At 42.1% G+C, this 26948-nt stretch overlaps 1 protein-coding gene across 5 annotated transcripts in view; it reads left to right on the forward strand.

Annotated features, from left to right (window-relative positions):
• The first annotated feature begins 3720 nt into the window (after window positions 1–3720).
• MAP2K7 (mitogen-activated protein kinase kinase 7) overlaps window positions 3721–26948 on the forward strand; it is a 35024-nt gene continuing 11796 nt past the window's right edge. For 3 of the 5 annotated variants that reach the window (XR_014216681.1, XR_014216682.1, XM_082212033.1), the window contains exons 1-8: window positions 3724–3917; window positions 11215–11262; window positions 23443–23593; window positions 24466–24532; window positions 24674–24787; window positions 25112–25231; window positions 25354–25461; window positions 26693–26872. Coding sequence is in view for 3 of the 5 variants with exons in the window: in XM_082212033.1 (XP_082068159.1) it covers window positions 3794–3917; window positions 11215–11262; window positions 23443–23593; window positions 24466–24532; window positions 24674–24787; window positions 25112–25231; window positions 25354–25461; window positions 26693–26872 (912 nt within the window). In the remaining 2 variants the exon portion in view is untranslated. Of the gene's footprint in view, window positions 3918–11214; window positions 11263–22302; window positions 22385–23442; window positions 23594–24465; window positions 24533–24673; window positions 24788–25111; window positions 25232–25353; window positions 25462–26692; window positions 26873–26948 lie in introns of those variants that run through there. The other 2 variants (XM_082212034.1, XM_082212035.1) reach the window with 2 other exon arrangements.

The following is a 26948-nucleotide window of genomic DNA, read 5'->3' on the forward strand; positions in this document are numbered from 1 at the left end:
TGACAGGTCTCCACCAGTATCTCTCTAGCAACTTTGGCAAGATGAAAGATGCACTGTTCAGACCTGTCCTTGTTGGGCTGGGATTATGAATATGGATTTCATATGGATATGGAAGAAGGGGTACAGCTCAGTAGTTAAGCATGGGGTTTGTATGCAAAAGATCCTGGGTTCAATCGTTGGCATCTCCAGTTAGGGCTAGGAAAGGCTCCTGTCTGAAACCATGGAGAACTGCAGCCGGTCAGTAATACTGATCTAGACAGACCAAGAGTCTGATCCAGTTTCAGGAGCCTCTGATATTCTGATTAACTGAGGGCTGAAGATAAGGCAAATTCACAACTGGATCCTTTAACTTTCTTTTCTATTTTAATGCAGTACTTTTTATTAGCTGCTCTGCAATAAAAACAACAGGTACCTGCATTGCCTGTGAACTTTCCTCCCTGGGGTTAACAACAGTGCGCTCTCTCTCTCTCTCTCTGTGTGTGTGTGTGTGTGTGTGTTGGGGGGGAGGGATCAAGGAATTGGTACCAATAATTGGAAAACTTCAATAGAAACCAAAGCCTCTTCTGTATTTCTGCTTAAAACAGCAACAAAACAACAACAAATAATACACTGACCTGGGAATAAGTCCAATAGGGGCATACTTTTGAGTAAATATGCATAGGATTTCTGTAGCATTTATTACATCTGTTTTAGCCCTGAGATATTAACAGAGAAGCAGATTTGAGCTGGCATGATTTTCCTGAGCTATGCTGAAAGTAAACACACGAGCACATACAAATTAATGTATAAAACTGTAACATTTTCTCCAAATGATCTTTTCAATGTTTGTTTGTTTGTAAAAAAAGAATTGCAGGACTCTACAGTTTCAGTTTAAGAGTGTAAGGAGTTGTAGGTAGTGAAATGATCCACTTTCTGAAACCAAAGGAGAATATTAGTCATATGATGGCACAATGGGCCATCAGTGTCCCTGGCTGTTAGCCAGAAGGTTGGGACGGCTGTGAGCAGGATTCCTGCATTGCGGGAGGTTGGACTAGATGACCCTTGGGGTCCCTTCCAACCGTATAATTCTATGATTCTGTTTCCAAGCCGTTCATATGTTAATGAAACAAGTGTGGGTTCAACAAGCCCGTCTGCCAAAACAAAGAAGATATGTCCTCCTGCATCTCCCTTTCCTGCCTGTCTTACAGGAATGACACTTTAAGGATATATGAAAAATGTGTCAATGAGACACTGACGTAAGAGGTGTTTCTTACAGCAAGAATGAAAAATCACCATAACCTGGGGAGGCCTTGTAGCCCTGCAGTCAGAAACAATGATTTACAGTACAATCCTATACATGCCTATCCAGAAGTTCTATTGTGGTTAATGGGGCTTCCTAAAGTAAGTGGATATAGGATTGCAGTCTTCTTAACTGTTAAGCAGATTGACAAAGGGCTAGTCCACACTTTCACTTATGCCATGCATAGAAAGCATGGGTCCAAGCAGTTTCCTGCAGATTTCTGCATGACCCACACTTTCAAGGCATGGGTCCAAGCAGTTTCCCCCTTGCCCCACTCCTTTCCAATTGAAAATCTGCTCTTTAGCAGCAGGATGAGAGGAAGTGTGGATAAGCTGGGAGAGCGAGCTCACAAAGTAACCTTAGTACTGTAGTCTCTAGTTAAATGAGACAGCTCTGTGGTGTCCCCAGTTCCAAAAACAATTCAGGACAATGTCCCTTATTTTAAACACAAACAAGGAAGAATGCCAAAAACAGAAAGGAGCAACATAGTGGAACTCAGAAGACAAAAAGTACTGTACTCCCATAGAAATGAAATGGCCTGTTATGGTTTGCATTTTGCTGGAAGAAACCTATATTATTATCAGAATGTTCTGGCTGAAGGCAAAACATACTTAACTGTAGCTAAAGTCACACAGGTGATGTTATCTGAATTAGAGCTGACAGACCATGGCAGGAAAGTCAAAGGACAACCAGTACGTAAAACTAATTAATGCATCTCCCCCTCCCCCTCCCCCCCGCCAGCATTGCACCTTCCACAGAAAAATTCTAGGAGTCTGTAAGGATTCAACATTTCCTTCTGATACAATCTGTAAATGTATTTTTATGTAGGTAAGAATCAAGTAGGTAAGGTGTGGGGAACCCATGGTCCTTCTCCACACATTTCTAGACTACATGTCCTATCATCCTTGATCCTTAGTAATGTCAGCTGATGGTGATGGGAGTTGGAATCCATCATCTGGAGGGTCCGAGGGTTCCCACCCCTGAAGTAGAAGGCATATATTTAAAATTAAAGATGTGTGTGTCTTAGGATGGAGGCGTGTGCACACGTATATACACATGCAGTTTTCTTCTTAAACCCTAACTTGATCACCATCTAAGAGAATGTAATAAAGGCTTGCTTTGCTCTGTACTTTGGTAGCTGTTATCTCATAACATGCTTTCCCATGTACTTCTTCATGCAGCGCATAGTTAAACTATGAAACAGGAGGCAGTGATGGACAAAATGTTGGACAGCTTTTGAAGAGGATTAGACAGATTCATGGAGGATGCTGTCAGTGGCTACCAGCTGTGATGGCTACTAGCTCTGCCTCCACTGCTGGAGACAAAATGCTTCTGAATACCAGCTGCTGGAAGCCACAGGCAGGGAGAGTGCCCTTGTCCTCCTTGTGAGTTTCCAACAGGCGTCTGGGTGGCCACTGTGAGAACAGGATGTTGGATTAGATGGGCCAGAAGGCTCTTCTTATGTTCGCACCACACCCTTAAAAGTCCACAGTTCACATTTTAGATGGGAAACAGATCCGCAGCAACTCTAAGGAATATACTGTACCGGTAAGCCCAGCTCTTTCGACTCCCAGACCTGTACTCTGTTACACTGGATGTCCCAGCAAACATTCTATCATGGGTACTCCACAATACCAAGAAATAGACAACCTTATAAAAAACCTAGCAAAATGTGGTTCCCAGCGACCTTTCATGAGGTTGTAGCTGGTTCCATTGGTTCCCTATCTGCGCTTCCTAGTTTCCTATTTGATTCAACAGGTCGGACCTAGCAGAAGCCAGTGCGACAGCTCCCACTAGTGCAATTCCCTGCAGTGCAATGCATCCTGCTCCGGAGTGTGGGGAGAACCCCCAGAACAGTGCAGGCAGGGGGTTGGGGAGACGCGAGAAAAGGCGGCATATAAATGCAACAAGTACACAAATTCTAAAGAAGCACAAAGGAAACCCAAGCGCAGGCAGGAAAAAATGCTCTTCCGTATTTGGAGCAGTTCAGCTCCGGCTGGTCTTCAAGTGTGAGAGGTACGTGCCATAGAATCACAGAACTGTAGAGTTGGACTCAGAGGGTCATCTACTCCAACCCCTGCAGTAATATTTTGCTCCCCGCGGAACTTGCACCCAGGACCCTGAGTTTAAGAGCCTCAGGTTCTATTGACTGAGCAGCATCTTCTAACACCCCTCCGACCCCGTCATGACTCCCGGACATGCTCCCTAGTCCCCATCAAAACTGAGTGGAGATGCACGAATAGGGAACGTCCGAAATATCATTGACGGCCGGGCGGTGCGGATACTGAGCTCGGGCAGCGCTTTGGTGCCCTCGCGCATGCGCGAGCAAGGAAAAGCCGCGAGGCAAAACAAGCACAGCGGGCAAAAGCGGAGCCGTGTCTTTGCGGTGGGCGGAGGAGGAGGACGATAATATGGTGGCCTGGTTGGTCCTTTCGGCGCGTGCGCACTGCGGTGTTTGTGTATTCTGGCTGCGCGGTGGCGGCAGCGTCGGCGGCTCCGGGGGAGGGGGGGAAGATGGCGGCGTCCTCGCTGGAGCAGAAACTGTCCCGCTTGGAGGCCAAGCTGAAGCAGGAGAACAGGGAGGCCCGGAGGCGCATCGACCTCAACTTGGACATCAGTCCGGCCCGGACTCGGCCTAGTAAGGGAGGCTTTGAGGGGGGAAACGGGGGCGGCGGCGGCGGCAGGGGAGGCTCCGCGGCAGGGCCCCCCCCTGCTTGGGCGACTGACACGGGCCCGCCTGGGCAGGAGCCCCGGGGCCGGAGGGATGCGGGGCGGGGATGGGAAGAGCCGAGCTGCCCCGGAGAGGGGCCGGTAGAGAAAGGTCCTCCCGGAGAAGCGAAGGGGTCGGGAAACCCGGGGCGGGGAAACAAGGGGGCTCTTGTTTACCACGGAGCCTGGGGGAGGCGGAGGCCCAAGGCACACCGGGGCCGGGAGAAAGAAGACCGAGGGGAAAGGTAAAGAATCCAGTGGGGAAGGGACTTGGAGGAAGGCGTGGGCGTGGGGGGCGGGGAAGAGTTTGAGAAGGAAGAAACGTGTAGGGAACAGAGTTGGGACCTAGTGCCCGGGCTATGATCTGCGTGTGGGTTTTTATAGGAGGACTCAGGGTAGAAGGAGAAGAAATGAGTGTAGCAGTAGGGGGCACCGACAGGAGGTCATTGGGAACCTTAGGTTAATCGATCTTCCTGGGGGTGGGAAACCACCTGTGTCTTGAGCTTATGATGTGATGGCGTTAGTGGACCGTGGTTCTTTGAGATTTTCTTTAAAACTGAGGACAGTACTTAGAGCTCAGAGTTGCTTTACTGGGGCCAAGAGGAGTTCCCATGCACTGTATTCTGATTAGAAAAATTGATATACGAGGAGTTATGCTGTAACTGTTATACTGAAGGATGTAAAAGTGGATTTAGGACCCCCCAATTGCCACATTATAACTATGTTTTTAAAGTTAGGGAAGTCTAAGCAACTGCTCACACCCTGCAGTGGAGAGGGAGGAGGGGTGGGTTAGGAATACCATGAAATAGCGATATGCTGGGCTCAGAAATGTCCCCAAGTGTATGCTTCTCTAGATCAGGTTCCTGTCATTTGCTGGACTAGTATCTTTTTGTAAACGAAGAAGTTCACAAGAGCTCTTTATTTAAGTTCTAACTTAAATACAGGAAAGTTCCATATTGTGTATATAGCAGTGCTTCCAAAACTGATATGGTTTCCCCACCCCATATTGGATTAAAATTGAATGCATCTTTCACCCTTTACTCAGATGTGTGTCAGAAATCCTTCTTGTGTCATAGTCTAGTTAATAGTGCATCTTGGTTTACTGTTTCTGTTTAGTTATCTTCATTGGTGTTTCTAGGAAGACCAAGCACTTGCCAATTGTACCATGGACTATGGCAAGGACTTACCTGTAGCCTCCATATGCTGAGGGTGTATAGACAGGTGTATATAGACAGGTGTAGGCATCCAATATGGTGAATTAATTTTTTCAAGACACACTTCAGCCTCTCTCATGACACATTAGATGCTCCAGCATGCAGTTTGGGAATCACTGATGGCAAGATGTGAATATATTCACTTGAGAAGAGAGCTGAGGGAGGAACTTACTTATTTGGCATATTTATAGGCCTCCCTTTAATAAAGTTGCCAGGGTTGTTCACAGCCAGAAAAGCTCAGTCAGTAGAGTATGGGTCAAAACCTACAAACTTGAGCTACTGGTTTTGAACAGACTAAAAATTTCATGATCAACCAACAGCCCAAGTTTTTATGCTTACTATACCTGTTTGACCCATATTTTGAGATACAGAGCTGAAATTTAACATGAAGTTAATAATTTTTTGTACCACTGAAGGATTTCCCCCTGTAATTGTATTGTATTGTTACTAGTTTACTTGGCACACAGGACAAAATCTTAGAAAGTGTGTTGATAACATGTATAAGTTTGTCATAAGCAACATAGAATGTATATTACAATGATAGTGACATTGAAAAGATTTAGAATATTTTAAAGTCTGATTTCTAATTGTTTGGCAGTAGATTATTCTAACTGTATAGTCTGTCTCTGTGAATAAGGCACTTACCTGTGTGGCCAAGGTGAAATTGCCAGGGCAAGAGTGAAATGAACAACAAATCTAAATCATAATTTTTTTCTGACAAGCCAATGGATTAATATGTTGATCAGAGTACCTCTGATAGTCATTCTATGGTTGGAGCAAATCTCCAATTATAACAACTGAGACTTAAGCATGCACGGCTCAAAGTTTTGGTGCAGACACAGGGCTCTTACCAGTGCAGGTAGGTACACTCTACCCCATTCAGTATAGTGCCTGGGATGTCTCTGTCCCTACATTTGCCTCTACTGCATGCATTTGCCTGCTGCTGGAGCAGAATCCAGAAGTAGCTATGTCACTGAGAAAAGGAGAAGATTCCCCTTTAAAGTCAGTTAGAGGAGGAAAAATGTGAAGCTCATCTGTTCCTCACTGCTTTTAAAGTTGAATTACCTCTGGAGCATGGGAGCTATTTCAACACTGTCTGGACCTCCAGTGCCGTGATAATGTGCACAAACAAACATCATGTGAGTGGATGCTTATTTATTAATTTTGATGGTTTATGTCCCACCTTTCAATCAAACAATTTTCAAGGCAACTTACAAGCAGGAGGTAACAATACAACCCCCACCCCCAATTCACACATACAATCTAGCAGCTGCTGGATGGGACCAGAGCTTGCTTTTCATCAGCTCTCTAGTCTCAGGGCAACTGGCAATTGAAGTTGAGTGTTCTTTCTAGAAGCAAGGGGGAGGGAGGAAGCAAATTCCGGCAGCTGCTCATTCTTTGGCTGATGAATGGGGCCAGACTGGTCTCCCTTTTGCCTTACTTCCTGTGAGGCAGGGGGTGCAGGTTCCCAGTGGCCCTGCTGTCCTGGCCAGAGACAGAATGGGATTCTCTTCTGTTTTCTGGTCCTTGTATTACATGATCTCTGCTGAGATTGAAATTGGAATGTGGTTGTTTCTTATCCTGGTGGTGTGGGAAGTAATTATATTATCCCATGCACCCACGTGGTTCTTGTATCTACATAGTACTGGGGTTTTCTGAATCCAGGATATAGATGAGCAGTTCCAATAGTGTAATGCTAATATTTGAATTGTTCTTTAATATCCAATAAAGAACAAAGAGCAGATTCAGTTTTGTGCCACTTTTCAAATCAGCTCACCTGGTGTAAGATGTCGGGGGCGGGGGATGGGAAGGGATGCTTTAGCTCCTACAACTAGTTGTGGGTTTAATGTGAGTGTAAAGCTTTCTGGTTCCACTTTCCATTGTGGTTTTGTGGCTTGGATGTAGCTTCTTTCAATCCTGAGTCTAGAAGCTGGAAGTGGAGATTACACTGTGTATGTTACTATAGGTTAGTAGGTTATGTGTGTGTAATTAGTTAGGGGAGGTTTCTGATAACCCTTCCATGTATTCAGGGACTATGTGAGGAGGATTGTGGGGCTGCATGAGCTAATCCTGGCTCTATTGCAGCATCTAGCAGCCCTGTACCCCACACTTTATTATGTGAAAAGAGGCTTGCTATGCATATAATAATAATAATAATAATAATAATAATAATAATAATAATAATGTTATTTATTTGCTACCCATCTCACTGGGTTACCCAACACTGTGGGAGGCTTCCAACAAAATAGGGAACCACGATAAAACATCAGTCGTGTGCATCAAGGTTCTCCACATAAGTTGGGATCTTGATGCACAGATGTTGGTATATTTGTAGAGCCCCTTCTCCTGTGTGCTAATTGCAGGTGAGTGGGCCTTCCTGCTGTGTAAGTGGCAAGAGGCAATTCCTGCTCATGTGGTTCTGCAAACCCCTTAACTTTGAACACATGGGGAGAGTCATTGAACTAACCCCCCCATCCAATTGAATAGCCATTTCTGATCTAGGCTTTCTAAATATTTATTCAATGTACTTCTGTTTAGGTCACATTCTGTCTTTCTGAAATCTTGTATGCTTACTTTTCACACATTTGTGTGAGGGAGATAGTGTTCATGAATGCCTAATAATGTACCCCATTAACCTTAAGAATGTTTACAAAATATTTCACAAGAGTGACAGAGTCATGGTCCTTCCCTAATTAAGAAGCATTTCTTCAGTAAGAATAGATGTGACCTTCTTATATGGTATAGTGGAACTAGAACCAAGGTCTGTATCCTTTCTACTTTGTCGTATGATCCACAGCTATTTAACAGAGAAAGTCTAATTTACCAGATCGTAGAGGTAGAGGAGCTTTTGTATTCATTTAAAAAGGACAAGACACTTGGTTTCTCTAGTGGAACGAGACAAGGGTAGTGGAGGTGAGAGATTAAAAGGAGAAACAAAAGTTCAAATATGCTTTATGGAGAATCCAGATGCACCTCCAGGATTTTTGTTTTACACACTAGCCTCAAACTTAAGTGTAATGTGAGTCTTTCAGTATGCTTTATGCAGAATAAAAAGTTTTTATTGAAGGTGACTTTTATGGATTTCAACTCTTTTTATTTTGTTCTGGGTAGTCCACAAAGGCAACAAAAAGCTATTATGTACTTGATGTTTTTTGCCGTACTCTCAAGCTTCTGATATAAAATTCCTGAATTCTACACTGCACTTTGATTCACATTTCAGGCTATCACATCTCATTTTGCATGTAGGTATCCTTTTAGAGAATGAAATTTGAGAATGACTTATGTGGCCATGTCTTCATAATTGCAGGCTTTTTGTAAGAATATGTTAATAGTAGTTTCTTGTAGAATATGTGTGACTTTTGGTTTGTGCTGTTGGGTGCTTATATGCCAGATGTAAATGAACATGATGAAAATGGAGTGTTCGAAAGTTGCCTTGCTGAAATTCTCTCTTTTAAAGCAGATCAGGTTAATCCATTTTAACTTAATAATGACAATTTAAGACACCTTTAAAAATTATTAGCATGAGGCAAGTAGAATTTTGTCAAGTTGCTACATTGGTATAGACTTCTCATACTTATAATTCTTGTAACAATGCTCTTGTGTAAAAACACTTTTCAGTGATAATGTGATCATAGCAACTCTATAAAGTTGTATGTACCACTTTTAAGAAAGGGGCTGTAGTTTAGAGAGATTTGCTTCCCAGTTTCTCTTAGTGAACCCATGACAAAAATGAGGGGGAAAGTAAAATGATGACTGAGACATGGCTTCTTGATTTATTTTATTAAGATGGTGAGGATCAGTTCTTGTTTATTCAGGCTCTTACTTGCAAAAAACGGAGTGGAAATTGGGATTTCTTATACATTTACAATTAATATTCACAATAAATGGTGGCTTGAACTGGTTTTGAAGAGTATAAAAGTCCAAGAGAATATATTTGGAAGTACAACTAGTTTTTTAATGTGAATGATGCCATCATTGGTAGGTTATAAAATTGATTTCATTGTGACATAAGTCCTACCAAGTAATCCTTATGGCACAGTTTTTCAACCATTTGGGGTCCATGGCTCCCTTGACCAACTACATTCTTTGTGCGATACCCCTGTGGGGCTCAGGAGCCCAGTTATGTCACCCCTTGCCTGCCGAGCTGGCAGCTCCCTTGTGGAGGGCTCCCTCAGCCTCCTCTCTTCTCCCCATGGGAGTCCTCTGGGCATCTGCAGCTGCTGCCCCTGGTCTCTGAGCTGCCTCCCCTGCCCCAAAGAGAGCTGCCTCCTCTCACTGCCCCACAGGGGCCTGGGAAGCACGCCCTGGTCAGCTCCAGACACACCATTCACCTGGGAGCTTGTAGCCAAGGCTGCCGCAACAAACAACTGTTCAGACCTTTTGGAGGCAGAGATGTGAGAAAGCATCAGATGAAGGGAGGGAAAGAGGGACAGAGGCCAGTATTGCCCATGGCACTCCTGAACATCATTCAAGGCACCCCAGGGTGCCGTGGCACACTGATTGAAAACCACTGCCTTATGCCTCAGTCTGCAAGAAGCAATACCAGAGAGCTTTTCATTGTATATATATGATTTGATGTTATGAGCAGGTGTACTTTGTTTGCTGTTCATATTGCTTATAACATTATTTAGATCAGTAAGCCAGTTAATTAACCTCCATGTGTTATCATGAAGCAAAGCAAGGAGTTCATATCCTATTTCAGATCTTGTTTCCTTTCAGGGCATGTAGTGGTGGTCCAACAGAATGAAAGAAGAAATAAGGTGATGGTTCAGAGATGGTTTTCTTTTGATAAGCTAGAGTATGGGTGGGGAACCTAAGGCCCTACAGAGGTTGTTGAAATACAGTTCCCATCATCCCTAACAATTGGCAGTGCTGTCTGGGTCTCATGGGAGTTGGAAGTCTGTTAACTTCTGGAGGACCCCAGGTCCTTCATCCCTGAGGTAGAGGCTGTTAGAGAAGATACTGTTTTTATCAGTTGTTTTTTAATCTCATTAGCTCTCAAAACCAGGAGCAATCATTTCTACTTCTTGGGGATCAACTAAAAACTTTGTGAATTTTTCTTACCTTTTATTTTTTCTTAGAGAATGGGCATATTTTATAACAAAAAAGAAATTACTTATGTGCATCAGTTGGGGTGGAAATCTTTTAGAAAGCAATTTTCAAGGGGAAATGAAGAGAAGTTATTAGCATCTGAGCACTTGGTTAAAAACTAGAACGCTTTGATATCTTAAAGTAGAAAATATTTTATAAGTTGCAGGGGCATAAGGTTTTGAATAAGGTGAGATGTTGCTTGTGAGAGGTCTGTTTAACATAAATAGAATCAAGGAGCATAATTTATGTTATCGTCTTTAGATTATCCTAGTCACCTCTTATGGTTCAAAATGCCGTTAGTAAACATCACTTTGAGAGTATAGCAAGATCATGGCCTTTAAAGCAAGTCTTTATACTGTGATCAGACCTTGGAACATCACAGGTAAAAGGTTTCCTAGGCATCTAGGAATATGAGATATTTGAACGGCATTGGTGCTGAAAAGAAGTGGAGTTTGCTGCACATAATATAGTCAGCCAGGTGCAATCTTGGAACATAGACATTTGATGCTGGCTTTGAAAAACTGGAGCTTTGCCCCGGGTACTTTAAGTACATTTCATGTATATCTATGATTGTGAAGCACTGGGCTAGATTGTTGATGAAGCCATAGTGAATGGGTTTTGCTTTCTGGAAGGAAGGAAGGCCATTGACCAGAACACTGCTGTGCAAGGGAATTGTTGACCAACAGAACAAGAACCATAGCCTTTTTTTCATGTTACAAGCGCTAGGGATGTGAAACCTGTGGAATTGATTCGTTACTGTTTGATGCATCACATTTTCACTTTGTCTGTCCCCTTTGTTGGTTTCTTGCCACCTCCACTCTTTATCCTGAAATTGATTTGAATATGAGTTATTTTCATTTTGATGATTTGATTGTTTCTGTTGTGATTTATCGTGTTTTTTTCTTCCTTTTCCCAATCCAGTTATTGTGATCACTCTAAGCCCTGCTCCCGCTCCATCCCAACGTGCAGGTACCAGAACTTTTTATCATCGCAGCTTGGATTTCTTGCATCATTTATTTAATGCTTCCTTCAACTGCATAGAATTGCCACTTGTCTGCTTCTCTTCCAAGTGTGTGTCTGACCCTGCTTCCTTCCCCACTTTCGTATTCTCCTTTACTATTGATCTAGCCTTACTTGCCAAGACTGGCTAGGCAAAGCGTATGTAAGGCCATGCATGAAAACATGTTTTGATTGTCCACAGCTGCAGTAGTTGCTTAGCACCTTCCTTTCCTGATGATGTCAAAGCACTTTCTGAAGACAGGTAACCATTAAATTTTCACACTGGTATTTTCCGCCTTCTATCTTCCACCTTCCACTTTAACATGCCAGAGTCCTCAAGTGGCAAATGGCAGAAATTCATATTGCCATACATTTCCTTAGATTTTCCTGAGTGGAAAGGCAATGTTGAAATGTCAACCTGCATACAGCAAAATTAAGTAGGCTCTGCTTTTTGTGATGTGCAGTTGCCTCTGAGGTAGAACCCAGTAGCAGACTGTCAGTGCTGTTGCACACTAGTTTGCTTTAGGGCAGAAAGTCAAGACTGTCCTTTTAGTCAAGGGCAGCTGCTGTAGGGATTTTAAGATGGGAACAGAGTAGCCTTCCTTAGAGTTGAGCAGGGCTCAGATTTCTATGAAGCTCCTAGTAGTGTCTGCTGCATCCCACAACGGTGCCAGACTTTGTTTCTGATATAATCTCAGGAGGGCATATATTTATATGTATTTGTTACCTTTGTATGCCTCTTTCCCCCAAAAGAATTTTGATTACTATTAACAGGTTTTCCATGCAGATTCCTGTCTACGTATCATTTGGTCCCAAATATGCTAAGCTTCAGAGATGGACCTAAATGATCTATTTCAGACAATTCTCTGGACCAGTGTTATTCACTGGGGCTTTTATTGTACATGGTGTGCAGTAAATATATAATTGCTACCTAAATAAGCTGTAATTGGATAAAATAAGGTCAGGTGAGAGATAGCTTTATTTTATTGTTGAAGAACATCCCTTAAACAGTTAATAAAATTCAGTGAAGCCCAGATCTAATGCCATACCCTACATGGTATGGGGTGGGAGTCTACAGCAGAAATAAAGCTAATTCCTCATTTTTTTGTTATTTGCTGTTGTTGCATGGTGCTGGAATCTTCCCTGCCTCTTACAGAGAGCTGTCCTTGATCTTCTGGATGTTAAAATTATGCTCTGGAAGTTAAAAGGATGCTGTACTATTAATATTGCTGTAGTGATGTCTCCTATTAAGATTAATGAATTAATTAGGTTCTGGGCATATTGGTGCTTATAGAATCATAGGATCAAAAACTGTAGAGTTGGAAAGGACCCTGAGGGTTATCTCGTTCAACCCCTTGCAATGCAGGAATCTCAACCAAAGCATCCATGGCAGATTGGACGAGTCCATGGTAGTACATGAAGAGGGTTGCACTGTAAATGTTAAAGTCACAGTCTTGGCATAGCCTATCATGCCAAGTGTTTTCTTTAGTTTATGCAAATGGGTTTCTTCACCTTCTACCCTGAGCTACTTTAGCTGTGCATTGTGAAATAGCTACTGCATTGTTTTTCTACCCTAGAGGCAGCCGTCTTTGAGTATAGAAAGTACAGAGACCAGTCTGCCATTTTATCTAGTGGGTGCTTGCCTTACAGTGCTTTGAAGCCTTTCAGGATGGGAATGTGTTTCATTAGATTACCTTCCAATGCTTTCCAGTCTTGCCTACCACTAGCTCTTACCTGTGCTTTTGTGCTATGCCACTTGTTCTTTGCAGCTGCCATCCAGCAGAATTTCTTACCCTTCCATTTTCAAGTAGTTATTATTCTAACACTTTCTTCTGAAAGCAGCAAATTGATAGTTTGTATGATTATTAGGTTTAAGCATGTGTTACTCTTGACTTGCCAATTCATGGTAGCCATCTGAAGTGCACATGGTACAGGCAACTCATTATTCACCAAGGTTAACTATGCAACCAGAGCAGCTTGCGAGCAAGGTGGGTTAGTTTTACTTGAGTCTGCACACCTGATCAGGTACTGCCACAAAATCCCATCTCAGCTCCAACTTTTTGGCTTCATTTTTTTCAATTATTTATTGGAAAACTTAATTTTAGTTAATTTCTCTTATATTTGAGTGAATGGAAATATTCCAGCTTTAACTTTGAATTGTTTTTTTCTATTGTGGCTGTATAGAAAGTTTAAAATATGACCACTGTGTCTTTTATTGCCTAAAAGTCTAATGGCAAAGAACAATCCCACAAACATTATTTTGTAAGCTGTCTATTGAATTGGCAGATAGAGAAACTTAGGTGACACTTGCAAATATATAGGATTGGCAACTACCCGTATAAAATACATTAGCTGTGTCTCAAAAAACATGTTGCTACCTGAAATTCTACATGTGAGAGACCACTGGGACTTTAAAAGTAGACGTGCCTAGGATTTTTCTGTAAATGGTTCACTTCCATGTCTTCTTTCTGGGTAAATGTAGTCAAAGAGGAACATGGCAGCTTGCTGCTTGAATTCCAAAGGAATTCATGGATCATATTGCTGGATAGTGAGTGAGACATTTTGCAATTTAAATGGTGGAGTGCCACTTTTCCTCTCTGGTATACTTCTCCAATGATGGATGGACTGTTTGTTTTTAAATGGATATTCAGAATCTTTATTCTTTTCATTAAGGTAGAAGTGAAAACGCATATAAGCTATATGCATTTTGGGTTGCAGGCAACAATATAGGCTTGAGTTATTTCACTAAGTACTGCTGTACAACCACTTTCTAAGCCAGGGTTGCGGGATCGTGTTGGATTCTAACGAGCCCCAACCAGCATGGCCAGTGGTGAGGGATGATGGTTGTTGTGGTCCAGGAACATCTGGAGAGCCACAAGTTCTGCATCCTCTTCTGTGGGACAGCATGCTGCATTTAATAATAATAATAATAATAATAATAATAATAATAATAATAATATTTATACCCCACCCATCTGGCTGAGTTTCCCCAGCCATTTCATTTGGAATAGGTAGTAGAATGCTTGGTGTTAAAAATGACCAGGTTTTGGAGGATGGGGAGATTAGGAAGATAGAATGCAGCTGCTAGAATTAAAATAAAACCATTTTTGTGCTTCATTATGGAAGGAAAGTTTCCAGAGCACAAAGACGCAGGCCCACATTTTTCAGCTTGCAGTTTCTGCAACCTGAAACTGCTCTTATCCCTCTACAGATGATTCTGTGTCATGCTCTAGTTAGCCTTTTCATTCAAATGCTGTCTTGGCCTTTGCCTGCTTAGCTTGTCTTCCCAATCACAAGAGGCCTGAGTTATGAAAGGCCTATAGATTGTTGTCTTGGGGGGGAAAAGATAGAGAAGCACTTGCAGTCCAGCAGCGGAACGGCAGGTTGGAGGTAGACATTATTAAAATGGCCCTTCTAGGCAATACTGTTTTTAAAGTCTCCTTGTGTGAAAAGAACCTTTTCCTCCCATTGTTATGGAAGTCCTGCCTACTGTCCGCATCACAACCATTGGAGAATAAACAATTTCAAATATCCCCAAATGGAAAAAAAAATCCATACAAATTGAGCAACGATGACAAATTATGCCACTTGATTTTATTTGCATACATTATTTCACAGGGATGAACTGTAGATTGTATTTTTTAAAGAAAATTAAGCACAGAATTCAAGATTGCTTGCTTATATAGAGACCAGCTTGGCCTTATATAGCAAAAAATCACTCCTTCGCAGAAATGTAACAGACCAATGATGCTTCAGTGTATTTGTGACTCTGGAATGCTGCCACGTGAAGGCTGTTTCAGTCACTAGAAGTAAAAAAAACCCCTTGAGATAACATGCTTTCTTCCTTTTGTCACTTCCATTGCCAGGCCTATTGGTCTTTGTAAAAGTTTTTTTTTTTTTAAATACACATTCAAATAGAAAGCTAAAAGGAAGTGTTAAGTCTAGTCTTCATTCTCATTCCCTGTGTGGATGGTTGGCGTTCCTTGAACCTCACTCATAATCATATCTGTAATTTGCTTGGCACAGGATTAACTCAGTATATGCCAGGAAGAAACAGGATCAAGTGATGGAATTTTATCCATTTACTTAGAACCATTGAAATTGGTCACATTAAGTTGGTCAAGTCCATTAATTTCAGTGATATGACTAACATTGGATATAAATCACTGTCTCTAAAGCACCTTCCATAAAAAGGCAGCCTATCTCCATGGCCCATGAAGAATGTACAGTGGTGCCTCGCAAGACGAAATTAATCCGTTCCGCGAGTCTCTTCGTCTTGCGAAGCACGGCTATTAGCGGCTTAGCGGCTATTAACGGCTTAGCGGCTTTAAGAAAAAGGAAACAAACTCGCAAGAACTCGCAAGACGTTTCATCTTGCGAAGCAAGCCCATAGGAAATTCGTTTTGCGAAGCACCTCCAAAACGGAAAACTCTTTTGTCCTGCGCGTTTTTCGTCTTGCGAGGCACCACTGTATGTTCAGAAGAATGCCAGTTTGTCTGGACAGGTGAAATAGATTTGTATGTGCCTTCATTTCATCATCTCTTGAGAGGAGGTGATCTTAGAAGTGACTACATGGTTTGCGAGCCTTGAACATCCAGGGTAATGATAATATTTGGTGTAACTTCAGATTTTGAGCAAGTGCTAAACCTATGGATATTGACTGGGTTTTTAAAATTAAAGGCATGGGGACTGACACAGAGCATAATTAAATATAACCAAATATTTTTGGAAATATGAAGGATTCACAGTTATCTTTCTAATACTTTTGAAGGTCAGATATATTTTTCCCACCTAACCCAGCAGGATTGTGGCTTTAGAAATTTGACTTCCATTAGTTTCGATTTTTCATGGAAAACTCTTTGCTAAAATGCAGGACTTTTTATTTATTATTGCATAGATAGACATATTGCACTGAGAACATATCAGTAATGCTGACTTTGTAACTCATTCTCTAGAAGCATCAGGGACTTAATTTCCTGGTTTATGACGATTTAATTTTAACCCTTTATCCCATGTGTGGTTATTTCATGCATTCTTAATCAGAATATTAAATCACATTAAATCCACCGCTTCCTGGTTTAAAGTAACTAGTGGCTTACAAGCAGAGACAATATGGAACTATTTGAACTGGCTTTAGGGGAATGCCTTAAAGCTGCAATGTGGGAAGTTTAAACAAAATAAAACATTATTATGCCATGAAACTCCAGGTGCCTTTCCTGAGCAGTCAGGTATATAAGCTCTATCAGCAGTCTCAGTTTAGAGGTGATTTGCAAGAAAAATAATTTCCATGACTTAAAATAATAAGTTGGGAATTTGCCCTTAACACAAGAGATCTTTTTTTCAAATACATCTGGTGCAAGTTTCTATCACATTTAATATGATTGGTACATTGAGCCTGGTTTCAACTCTGGTTAAACTGCTGGTTTAAAGAAAAGCCTTGTATGGGCATGCCAGCAGCTGGAACTAGGTTGTCCTTTTAGCTTGGCTATCACCATTACAGTAATTTAAGCTGATTTATGAAGCTTGCAAAATGTGTAAGTCTGCTCTGCCTGCACTTCTGCCTCCCTGTTCCTAGCCATTGCCGTTCAAAGTAGAGTTCATGTTGAATTCCGTCAGTGCTGGCCTGAAATGGCCATGTAGGGTTATGCCCCATAGCTGGCAAACCACATCATCTGAAGTATCTGGTGAATACTCCAATGTCAGCAGCCTAACTAGTGTTTCTCTTTTCCTCTGCTTCCATTCTGTGTGCAGTACCTGCTTATGCCCATCAACTGAACCTTCCTGCTTTGCTCTGCTTCTGTTTTGGCTTTCTTCCATGTCCTGTTCTTCCCACTACAACCGTCTTCTTCCCCTTTAATGTAACCTTTTCCAGTATTGTACTGGATTGATTGACCATTTCTGCAGCATGATTTTCTCCTTTGCTGTGGTTCTCCTTTTGGCAGACAGAGGCTGACAGGTTTGCATGATCAAGCTGTAGTGTAGCATGCAGGCTTCTTCGATTGAGAGCTTGAGCGGGGAGCGTGTTATAAGAATGGATTTCTCCTTTACAGATTATTACTATATTTGGATGCAAGGGGGAGGTGTGCAGTGCAGTAGGGTGTGATGGGGAGAATACCAGCTAGATTTGCCATACAGTATTTTCACCAGCATTAATGTTTCTGGGTTTCTGAATTGGTATATTGATATCTAGGATTAAGAGAGTATACCCTTTATCCTGTTCGGTGCAGCATGATTGATAATCCTCTACTTTCTTCATGCCCATCAGCTTCCAGGCAGAATTCTCTGCTGCTCTCCAGAGGGTCCCCATCCAATGGGACCATGCTAGTCTGGACAGTTCAGTTGAAACTTTGGTTCATATGCTCACCTTTCAAACGGCACATCAAAGAAAGCACGTGCTTAACCCAAGAAGATCAAGCCCTTTTCTGTTTGCAGAAGCATCCTGACTGTTCTTGTGTTGGAGGGTACCGTAGCTCCATTAAAGATGGCGAAACCAGAGAGAAGCCGGTGTCCTTTCATGATATCTGCCTCTCTTTCTTCTTCAACAAATGTGATTCTGCTACTGGTTCTGAAAACTCTTTCTTATGTTATAAAGAAGGGTATAAGAAGAAGTTCAAGACTTCATTAATGTGGAACCTGCAGATCTCAGAGATAAACAAATCCCAAGTTACAGTTGAATTGGGGGGAAAGTGAAAGCTGCCACTTCTGTCTGTCTTACAACATATGAATGAGCCCTGAGATTAATATAAGCCACTCCTCTTGCATCAATCAGGAGAGGCATATCACATAGTTCAGACCCACTACCAGGGGCCAAGCAAGCACAGTTGCATTGTGCTAGATATGGCACATATGATTCGGATATAAGCCAGCCTGGTACAAAAACTCGTATCTGCCTAGATAATTGTTTGTGTGTCAAGGCAGCTGAAATGCAGTTTTTTGGCAAACCATATTCCCAAATAGAATTACTCACTGCCAAACTGGTTTGGTCCCATGAGACTGACTGTATAAGAAACATTATGTTCCTAAGGAGGCAGGAGAAAACAGCAATGAGTTCTGTAGAGCAGGGGTACCCAACATGTTGCCCTCCATATGTTGCTGGACTTGAATTCCCATCTTACCTGACCATTCGCCAAGCCAGCTGGGCTGATGGGAGTTTGAGTCCAACAGCATTTGGAGAGCACTGTGTTTGCTTCCGCTGCTGTAGAGGCTTCTGGAACACATTTTTAAATGGCAAAACTGCTACTTCTTTGCCAATAAACTTTGCAGTGTTTGTCCATCACAATACTCTTATTAAGGTATTATTTTCACTTTGTAAGTTTCACTCCCTCCAGGGTTAAATTATACTGCTTCATTGGTCACTGGTTTGCTTTTGTTAATAGAGATTCTTAAGCAACTTTAATCTACTGCTTGAAGTTTGCTATAGGCACAATCCTATCTGTGCTTGACAAATCAAAGTGTCCCCAATAGTAGAAAGCCCCAAACCACTTCTATAAGAGCATGCAATAGAGAGGCATTGGAGAGGTAAGACTGAATGTTTTATAAGAGAGATAATTTTTTTAAAAAAAAAACCAAGTGAAGCCAGAAGAAAACTTTTGAGATTGTAGCTCAGTTCACTTGTAAATGTCTGCTCAGTGTGGGACTTGGTAAAATGATGATTTTCTGTCCAGAAAAATCTATGAAAATTATCATTTGCTTATAACTGCAGTCATTTTTGTTGTAGACATAATCCTGACTCACCCTCTTGGTATTTTGGCCCCTGGATCCCTTGCTCTTTCAGAACCCTAAGGTACTCATAATAAAATGTTGTAGTAAAAGAAACAGATACAAAATGTAGCTCTAAATCAAAAAATTGTCCCTGATTCTTTAACTTATAAACAGAATATTGCCCGAAACTATCTACAGAAATGGTGTACATATTAAGATGGCAGTCAAAAGTGTTTGACAGATTTGAACTGCAGAGGCTTAAAATACTATAGTGATATGGACCTATGTCCAACCCAGAGTCCATTTATTTGAGGTCTGTTCTGAGCATGACTAATGTTGAATATCAGCATATGTTCCAAGAAAAATTTGAAATGACATGGATCCTACCAGATGGGTTTTTGATGAGCTTAAGACCAATCTCTGTTAATTTTTGTAGTGTTGATTTTGAAAATGGATGGGCTGTCCCCTCAATCCAGAATTCTGTTAACTTCACTAAGTGCTGTAGTGCTTTGCTTTTGAAGTCACTTGCAAAGTCATATACCCTTTCTTTAACCTATGTACTCTGGTGTGGGAAGAAAAGCCAAATTATAAAAAGAATGAAAAAGCCAGTTAAAGGAACAAATGTATGGCTCATAATGAGTTTTTATTCTTTACATTGTTTCTGAGCAAACTCTTCCATAGTTCTCCCAAGACACCACAAAGATACATTATGGTGCTCAAAAAGATTTTTTGAATTTCTCTGTGTGGCTCCTTTAAATCTAAAACCTATGCCATTGAAAACTTTATGAATTTTTTTTGCCAAACCTAAGCTATACAACATAGCTGTTTCATGAGCAAGACTGCAGTGTTTCTGAAAACTATGGGAGACCAGGAAGGAATATCACATTAAATCATGGTTTCTTAAATTAATGTAATTCAATAGTGTTTGAGACTTCATCAGAGTTGAATCTCCCATTTTTGCAGCAATAACATTTCCACCTCTTTTAAATAGTTTTTATCCCCTAAAATAAGCAAATAGGTTAATGCTTTTCATTACATGCCAGGTGGAGACAACCTGGAGAGCAGATGTTTGTATGATGACACTTATATTTCTACCATTGATCTGCCAGACTTGATCTGCTATTTGTGAAAACTAGGCCTCAGCTAGTTAGCTGCTTATAAGATTAGTCACTTAGCTAGTCAGGACCCACCCATATACCCCAGTCCTTTGATGGAAATTGAAGCACCTTTAGATTCTTCTGCTCCTTAGCCCACAGAACCAATCCTACCAACACATCCTCCAAACTTCTCATTAGAAATTTGTTTACACTGTTGCAACAGAAAACCTTAATAAAACCCATACTATTTCCTCTATGTTGTATTTATAGCATACATTGTAATTAATGCTTTAATCTTTGCCTTTCTGGTAATTGAGTAAGTTTAGAGAAATTCAAGGTAGCGCTGAGGAGATTGCTCTATCGGTGCAAGCAGTTCTGCTTGTTTGATGGAACAACCTCTACACTCCCCTTGTGTCATTCTGGGAAGTCTCTAAAACACCCAAGCCACTGGGTGGGCATTGGGGGGAAAACTGTTGTGTGGTGGAAGCATTTGCATGGACTTGCTAGTGAGACCATTTAGCTGAATCTGGCGCCTTGTGCTTTTTGTCAACCTGGACTGCAGAAATTTTCATCCATTTCCTCTATTTTCTTTCTTTGCTTTCAGGTTATACTAGAAGCTCCTTTTCGGGGAATTTAAAAATCCTGCACTGGCCATTTTAGAGTTCTCTTGTCCTTAGCAATAAAAATGATTATGCCTTTAAATATATATATATACACATTTCAGAAATAGTCAGCTCTCCTTAATTCATTTTCTAGCTGAGGAAGCTTCCTTTTTGGAGTTGAATTCAGAGGACCTGTACTCCATTGGTTTGCTCCTATCCTCTTCCCCAAAGGATTATGTACAAGCATTTTGTGGTCACTTGCAAGAGAAGCAAGCATCACCTTTAGTAGTTTTCATGAACTGGTACTAATTGAGATGAACCATGATTTTAAAATCCCTTACTCTTCTGTTGGGGGTCTGTCTCACGTCCTCCATGGTGTTGTCATCCTATAAATCTTTGTAGCGTGGACCGCACTGCACATTAAAATGACACATATCAAGAATAAGCTGATCTGAGTGTTAAGACATCCCTTGTTACAATATCACTTCATGACCTCTTTTGGCTAGCCTCAGTATCCCTTTCTGCACCTGTTATACTGATCTACCTTACACAACAGTTGTCAGGATTATGGATGCAATATAAAGGGAGCTCTTTTAGCAGAAGATGTACATTTTGCTACCGTAATAGAGCTTCATTGTTTATATTTTAAAAAGTACAGTCATACCTCGGGTTAAATATGCTTCAGGTCGAGCATTTTCAGGTTACGCTCTGCGGCAACCTGGAAGTAACGGAACACGTTACTTCCAGGTTTCACCGCTTGCGCATGCGCAGACGCCCAAAACGACGTCACGCGCATGCACGGAAGCGGGGAATCGTGACCCGTGCATGCGCAGACGCGGGTTGCGTTCACTTCAGGATGCAAACAGGGCTCCGGAACAGATCCCATTCGCATCCAGAGGTACCACTGTATACCTCTTTAGATCCCAGGACAGAATTCTAGCTAGCATGTTGAATTGCACTTTGATCTGTTATTCATGGCTGCTCTCAAAGTGGAAGTTGGGGGCTGCCCAAGCATTGAGAGTGGGCTCACTTGTTAAGTATTTTGTATAGAACCTGGCACAATTCTTCTGAACCATAATTCCTGCTTGAAATCATCACTTCTGCCCAAGTATCAGGAAACTGGTACTTGAGAATCCACTTTAGTAGCGGCAACCTATCATAACTAACTGACAGTAGCAGCACTTCTCTCTCTGCCTCTCCCACCTTAATATTTGCAACCTTGGGGGGTGGGATAGAAGTGTTTCAGAAATTAAAATTAAAAAAAAAACGTTGTTACTGAGTTCCATTGAGCAACCTTGTCATTGTTAATGGTGAGATTGCGATATGGAAGCCAGTATTTCTACTTTAGCCAAGGGCTATTGTTGAGGTTGATGAAGGAAATTGTGTGTGGCTGAGCTTTTTATTTTTCAAATGAGCAAGCAAATCCACTGGGGCCGGGGTGGGGAACTTGTGTCCTGCCATACGTTGAATTCCCACCTCCCACCAGCATGGCCATTGATCAAGGATGATGCAGGTTGGATTCCGGCTTTTGGAGGGTCACAGCTTCCCCACCCCAGCACTACGACTTATTCACTGGTTGATTTAAGGGATGCTCCTGTTCCCATTTTTAGAAATAAGCCATGACACCAAGAATATGAGTTGCAGCTTTGCTTGATCTAATGATGCACTGCTTAGCCTCTGAGCTAAGTGGAGGTGAGTTGGGATGTCTATGTAGAATTGTTGTACTCTGGCTGTGTGCCTCGCTGTGTCTTCCTGTTTTTGGATTAAAACCTGTGTAGACACAGGAAACCAGGTAAAATATGAAAGGTTATGGGAAGAATTGCAGTATCAAATAATTGTACTGGAAAGATTAGATCTAACCATTCAGCTACTAACAGATGTTGCTAAAACCTGTGCAGCATGACTTCTGCTTGCCTGTGCTATTCCCAGGATACTGCAGTTTCTTGATCTAGGTGCCCTGAAGGGTCCCCTCTTTTAGATTGGTTCAAAAATGGATAGTTGCCCTGAGAATGCTCTCTTCAGGCTTAGCAGAGACCTCTGTCTAAATATGCTTGTGCTAAGACCAAGCAGGAAGAAAGTTCTTGGTGCTATCTCACATCACACTCACTGCACAAGCCCCTGGGCAAAGAAACTAGGCAAGATGGGCAGCTTTATCTGTAGTTCCAGAAGCAGGTTCTTTCTAAAAATGGATTTAATTTTAAACCACACATACTCTCCCTCCTGGTCCTAGGCCCAGATTAAGCCTGCAAAAAACTTGCCAGTATAATATCCACACAGTCATTGATCTGCCTACCCCAATGTAACATGAATATGCCAGTTTATGGCTTATTCCCAGTCAACAGATGCCTACTGTTTTAATATATGCATAGGCACCAACAATCCAGTTTAACTTGCTGCATGGATCCTCATATGAGTGAAGCCTGACCACCCTCTCAGGAAAACAGGGGAAGACCTATTTATTGTGCCCAGACAGAGCTATCCCCAGGATGGTACAGTTAAAAGCTGTGGCTTCCACACAGATTTGAGAAGGTGGGATTTTAGAACACCTTGGGAGTACAGTAGGGCTAAGCTGACATCTCGGAAGTCAAGGTAACAGCTGACTTTTTATTGGAACCACAGGCTGGTTTTCTAGCACCTCTGCCTTCAAGACTAGAAACATTGTGGGCTTGGGCTGCAAAGGAACCTAGCTTGAACCAGGAGCCCATGCATTGAAGCCTCCCTGCCTGACTTCTCCTCTCCTCTCCTCTCAGCATTGCAGCTTCCCTTAGCCAACGATGGAAGTAGCCGCTCCACCTCTTTGGACAGCTCGCCCCAGCATCATCATCCTCATCCGTCACGCCCCCGAAACTTTCTGGGCCTGCCTCCTCAGCCCCCCTTCCACATGAACAAGAGCATGGAGAGGTAAGCAGAACTAGAGCAAATGAGGCAGGTTTTGGGGTGCTGTGCTCGTCTTCTCTGCTGTATTGAGACAGGAGGGACCAGCTTGTTTTGAGAAAGGGAAGCAGTTTGGAGCAAAGGTTTTATGTTGTGCTTGCCATTTGATCAGACAGGTCTGCGCACAATACATGAAGCGTTTGCTGTCCTTGTGCCTGTACAGCCGTGGATAATAGCGTGTTGGGGAACTGAATGTTCTCTAGGCACTTTAATCTTGTTGCTTATTGCTATTGCCACAGTCTTAAAAGCTGCTTCACACTGTTCTTTTGATGTAAGAGGCAGAGCTTTTGAAAAGGGCTCCTGTCTCAAACCATCTTTGCTAGGTAGATACGGAACTTTCATAACCCCTAGTTGCCTTGAGTTGCATTATTTTTTTGTAATATCATGTAATATCAGTAGCAGCCCATGCAAAGTTTAAACTGTCCTGTTTGTGAATTAACGGGCTAAGCTTGTCTGCTAAATGAGTGATTTATAGCATTCACACAAAAATATACAGTAATGGCCCTGGGAGTTAGTAGAGGACCTGCTGCTTTTTGGGGTTTCACCAGGTAATAAAAACTCATGATTTAACCTGCACTGCTCTGATCTGCAGATTGAGGTGTCTTGTTATGTAAGTGACTTGTGAGTTGCTGGCTTTGAATTCATATTAGAAATTCTCTCATGATGGAGATCTACTAGTTCATAGGGTTCTCTAGATGCCCATGTTGAGAAGAGGAATGTGTGGTTCTCCACAGAGATGGAGCCTGTTTCTGCAGAGAGAAGGGTTCTGAGATTTTCGTATGCCATGGCTAAATGGAAGCAAACACAATATTTTTCCTTTTTTCTCTTTCCCTTTCTAGTATAGAGATTGATCAGAAACTGCAGGAAATCATGAAGCAAACGGGTTACTTGACCATCGGAGGGCAGGTGAGCTGGCTTGAGAGGTGCAGCAGTTCCAAATATATTGAAGCCTGATGTATATTAAGAATTAACCGAAAGCAACTCCCCACCCTTTTCAATATAAAATGGATTGATGAGTAGCTTCTCTATGTGCTCATCTTCTCACAGAGATACCAAGCAGAAATCAATGACCTAGAAAATCTGGGTGAGATTGGAAGTGGGACGTGTGGACAGGTGTGGAAAATGCGTTTCAAGAAGACTGGACACATCATAGCTGTGAAGGTGAGGTAGATCTACTGGGTGTTGAGTGGAAGATACCTTAAGATGAAAGGAAATGGCAGAGTTGGACTTCTAGAGGGTTCATTGCTGGTGAAACTCTTAGGTGCCACAGATTATTTGGTTCCTGTGTCAGCTGTTGAGAGAGAATCCAATTGGGCAGGATTAAGTGGGCCTTAACTTACTTTGATGGAAAGTAGTGACGCTCTGTGAATTAATCATAAAGCAGTTAAGGGCCATGAGGCCCTTTGTGGGTCAAAGCATGATCACGCACGACTCTTTTGGCTCTTTCCACTTCTGCTCCTAATTCCCATTCTCTTCTCTGTTCAGCAAATGCGTCGTTCTGGTAACAAAGAGGAGAACAAGAGGATTCTGATGGACCTGGATGTGGTGCTGAAGAGTCATGACTGTCCTTACATTGTTCAGTGCTTTGGAACTTTCATCACAAATGTAAATGAAGGCGATGCTACTGTTTTCTCAAGTCCATCTGTATTTTTCAATGTATTTAGAACAGCCACATCATAATAACCTTAACTTTTACTTTTTTATTTTATTTCCCCCCCATCCTTTAGACTGATGTTTTTATAGCCATGGAGCTAATGGGCACATGTGCAGAGAAGCTGAAAAAACGAATCCAAGGGCCAATCCCTGAGAGGATCTTGGGAAAGATGACTGTGGCGGTGAGGGTTGTTTTTGTTTTTGCTTTTTTCATTTAGATCCCACATTTCCCCCATCTAGACATTGGCCCAGTTCACATGTCATGCTAAGCATAGAACGAATAGCATGCTGGTATAGACTACTTAATAGTACTCCTTCCTTGCTTCAGCTGTGGCAGCTTCACAGATAAAACAAGCCATATATCTGGCCTGTCATGTTGCCTGGACTTGGGCTCATGGCTTGTTTCCTCCAAACTGATGAGTGGTAACAAAGGTTTATTCTTGGGTTACCACTTGAGGTTTGTTTGGAGCAAACAAGCCATGAGTCCAGGTCCACACAACATGGCAAGCTAGAATCTGGCTTCTTTGTCTGTGACACAGAGGAGCCATTAATTGCTTCCAAGTTTCCATGATCATGGCTTTTAAGGAGATGCGTTGTGCTTCAAACTCCTTCCTGCATATGGCATCCAGGTATTTTTCTTTTTCAGCTGCGTTTTCTGCTGTTTTTGAAGGGAAAACAACCATTCTCCACTTGTTATTTGTTATTTTACATACCATTCTCTTCCATTTACTTGAGCCTCACACGTCTGTTTCTCTTTTGGCTCACAGAAATGAGCTAAGCTTCCCTGCTTGGAGCAAAGTGCTGTTATGGACAGCAGAGGGAGTAAGATTTTTTAAATAATGACTACACTGTTGGGTGGATTTTGGCAAAATTTGGAACCCAGGACTGGGCGCTCTGTTCTGTGTGGTTGTTTTCATTTCCTTTTGGCCATCTGCCCCCCCCCCCTTGATGCTGCATAATGAGATGTGGTAAAATCTAGGGCTCGGTTGAAGAGTCAAGTATTATCACACCCCACTGAAAACTATGAAGCCCAAGATCTCACCTTCGGATCCCAAGAATAGTAACAGCATTTCAATAGTAACAACAGTTCATGAACATGCCACCTTTCTTTCTCCCCAGTGGTATCCCTGAAAACTGCTTGGTAATCTGCATGACTGAAGGGCTGTGCTGTAACGCTGTCTCCCCACAAGTTGTTGTGTATACAAGACGTTTTGCCCCAGATAGCTGAAACTATCTCTTCCAAGTATCACGAAAGCCTCAGACTGATTGCTGAGTGCATAACCTTTGTTCTCTTAAGCAGCACATGTTTTTACAGGCATGTTGATAAAAGGGTATCATGAGTTCTAGACTAGTTCTGAGTTGTTTTCCTTATAGGGAGCAAGGGTTAATTCTTCTGCATTGTGTTGCTTTCAGATTGTCAAAGCACTCTACTACCTGAAAGAGAAGCATGGTGTCATCCATAGAGATGTGAAGCCTTCAAATATCTTGTTGGATGAGAGGGGGCAAATCAAATTGTGTGACTTCGGGATCAGTGGGAGGCTGGTGGACTCGAAAGCCAAAACCCGGAGCGCTGGTTGCGCAGCATATATGGCGGTAAGAGATGGGCAGATGGCGAGAGAACAGCAGCAGGGATCTTGCTGTGCTGGGATGGAACCGAGTAAAAAAAAAG

The sequence above is a fragment of the Podarcis vaucheri genome, assembly GCF_965113315.1.
Source record: "Podarcis vaucheri genome assembly, chromosome: 2".
NCBI classification, from domain to species: domain Eukaryota; kingdom Metazoa; phylum Chordata; class Lepidosauria; order Squamata; family Lacertidae; genus Podarcis; species Podarcis vaucheri.